Genomic DNA, 2,442 nt, shown 5'->3' with positions numbered 1-2,442 from the left:
CATTTCTTGCCCAGCGCAGCCAACAGCGAGTTCATCTACATGGTGGGGCTGGAGGAGGTGGTGCAGAGCGTTATCGACAGTCAAGGTGAGCTTGGGGGGCTGCCGCTTTCCTCGACTGCCGCTTTCCTCGACTGCCGCCATACGGTGCTCCCGTGTGCCGTTTCCTGCTTTTTTTGTTGGGTTTTTTTGCAACACACCAAAATCTGCAGCTTGGGAGTCTGCAAGAGGATGTTTTCTGGTCTTGGCCAGCCCTGGACTCTGCCGCTTCTTGCTGCGGCTGCCTGCAGCAAAGGGCAGGGCAGAGCCTGGACCCCCCCGGGCACCGGGGAGCTGCGTGCCGACCCCATGGGCACGGAGCCGGTCTGGCAAGGCTGGCAGCCTTGGTGTGCCGAGCCTGCAGCCGGCCCCGGAGCAGCGATGTCTGTGTCCTGGGGCTTGTCAGGCTGTGCCCATGTGGGGAGGGGTCTCCCTGGCCCTTCACTTGCCCTGAATGAATGTTCAGAAGCTGAGATGGCAAAATCCTCAGAGTTGTGACTGCCCGGTGTCCTGTCCCTGCGGGATTGTGGAGATTTTAGCTCCCACCTCACCATTCCCTCTGGGTTGTCACCTTCCAGCTGGCCGGGATCGAGCCTGTGCTCTTCCAGCACGTGCTCGGCATGGCGTAACTGCGGTGCATCGCTGGCTCACCTGACTCAACCACCAAGACCCTCTAGGTTTTTATAGTCTTGCAGAGCTGGTCCCAGCACCATCGGGTGGTTCTGTGCCTGGGGCAGGATTTCTCCTGCGTCTTTCCCGGGATGCTGGGCTCTTGCCCAGAGTGGGGTTGGACTTCGATCCAACGCTGTCCTGAAAATCCCTTTATTTGCTGGGACCTTCCCTCCCGCTCCGCGGGTGCGCACGGGAGCCTGTTGCAGTCGTGCCGGGATGGAGGAGGCGGTGTGAGGGTGGGGGGCTGTCCCATTTTCCCACCTAACTCCCGTTCTTGGTGACTCCCAGGGAAAAGCTGCGCATCCCTCTTGCGTGTGGAGCCCTTTGTCTGTGCCCAGTGCCGCACCGACTTCACCCCTCACTGGAAGCAGGAGAAAAACGGGAAGATCCTGTGCGAGCAGTGCATGACTTCCAATCAGAAGAAGGCGCTGAAGGCAGAGCACACCAACCGGCTGAAGAACGCCTTCGTGAAAGCTTTGCAGCAGGAGCAGGCGAGTACACGGCCCCTTCCGCAAGCTGCCTGGAGCTTCCCTCCCCGGGCTCCGGGACCCCGTGCTCCCCCTCCCTTTGCACGTCTCCAGCCGCGCGGCTCTCCGGTAGGTCGGTCGGGGTTCCCTGTGCGTGAGCTCGGAGGAGTTTGGCTTCTCAGTGGGAGTGCCCAGCTCGGCACGTGGAGCTTCTAACAGTGAAAGGCTGGTGCTGAGTGTCCAGAGTACTCCCGACGCGGCTGCTCCTCTCCCTTGGGGCGTTTTCCCCCTGGATTTGCAGCTCGAGGGCTGGCTGAGGACAGCTGCCTTCCCTCCCTGGTTTTGCCACTGACTTTTCCTGGAACGTGTGGGAAGTCGCTTAGCCGCTTGCTGCCTGCTCGCTTATTTGTGGAAGGTGGGGAATTTGCTAAATTCCCCTGATAAATCGGTGTTGGAGAACTTGTTTAGAGGCCCTGGGGTAAAATAAACTGGAATCATCATTTGAGAACTGTAAAAAAAAAAAACCCAAAAAACCAAAAACAACAAACAACGACAAAACACCACACTAAATGTGAAGTGGAATCCGGCTCCTGACAAATGGGACGTCTCTGTTTTGGAGAAAGAAGAGTCTTTGGGCTGTTCGTAACAAGCGGGTGTGGAGATAGCAAAGCTGTTCGTGCTGGCCGCAGCAAGACTGCGGTTCCAGTAACGCCTTGGGAAGGCGGCCGGGTTTTGAGCGGTTTTCAAATCGGCAATTGCGGAGAGTGGGGAGAGGGACCTGCTTCCCCTCTCTCCGGGAATGCCGGCCTCGGCGTGAGCGCCGGCGGGGTCAGCTCGGTCGCGGTGCGTCTCGTCGGGGAGGCAAGGTCTAATGGGCTGGCGCGCGCCTCTGAGGATGCTTCTGGTTCTTTCGCTCAGGAGATCGAGCAGAGGCTACACCCCCCCCGCAGCTCCTGCCGTCTCCAGCGTCAGCAAACAGGAGAACATCATGCGGCACCACACGCTCCGGCAGGTGAGGAGCTCCGGCGCGGGGCCCCCGGCCGAGCAGGAGCGTGCGTCCCCTCGCTCGCAGCCCAGGTGACTTCCAGACCGCCGGGCGATCCCGGTGCCTTCCCACCATCTTTGTTCTCCTCTTCCTCAGGCTCCGCAGCCCCAGAGCACTTTGCAGCGCGGCATCCCCACCTCTGCCCGCTCCATGCTTTCCAACTTTGCGCAGGCGCCCCAGCTGTCCGTGGCGCGCGGTCCCCTCGGCATGCCAGGTAGGATC

At 60.4% G+C, this 2,442-nt stretch overlaps 1 protein-coding gene across 1 annotated transcript in view; it reads left to right on the top strand.

Moving 5' to 3' along the window:
- GATAD2B (GATA zinc finger domain containing 2B) overlaps positions 1–2,442 on the top strand; it is a 14,212-nt gene that overhangs the window by 11,310 nt on the left and 460 nt on the right. The window contains 4 exon segments of the mRNA XM_010285585.1: positions 1–85; positions 997–1,219; positions 2,097–2,187; positions 2,317–2,434. The exon segment at positions 1–85 is cut by the window's left edge and continues 222 nt beyond it. Coding sequence (XP_010283887.1) covers positions 1–85; positions 997–1,219; positions 2,097–2,187; positions 2,317–2,434 — 517 coding nt within the window.

This window comes from Phaethon lepturus, unplaced genomic scaffold, assembly GCF_000687285.1.
Source record: "Phaethon lepturus isolate BGI_N335 unplaced genomic scaffold, ASM68728v1 scaffold33124, whole genome shotgun sequence".
Lineage (NCBI taxonomy): Eukaryota > Metazoa > Chordata > Aves > Phaethontiformes > Phaethontidae > Phaethon > Phaethon lepturus.
The sequence above is the reverse complement of the archived record's forward strand: the minus strand, read 5'-3'. Positions and strand labels throughout refer to the sequence as shown.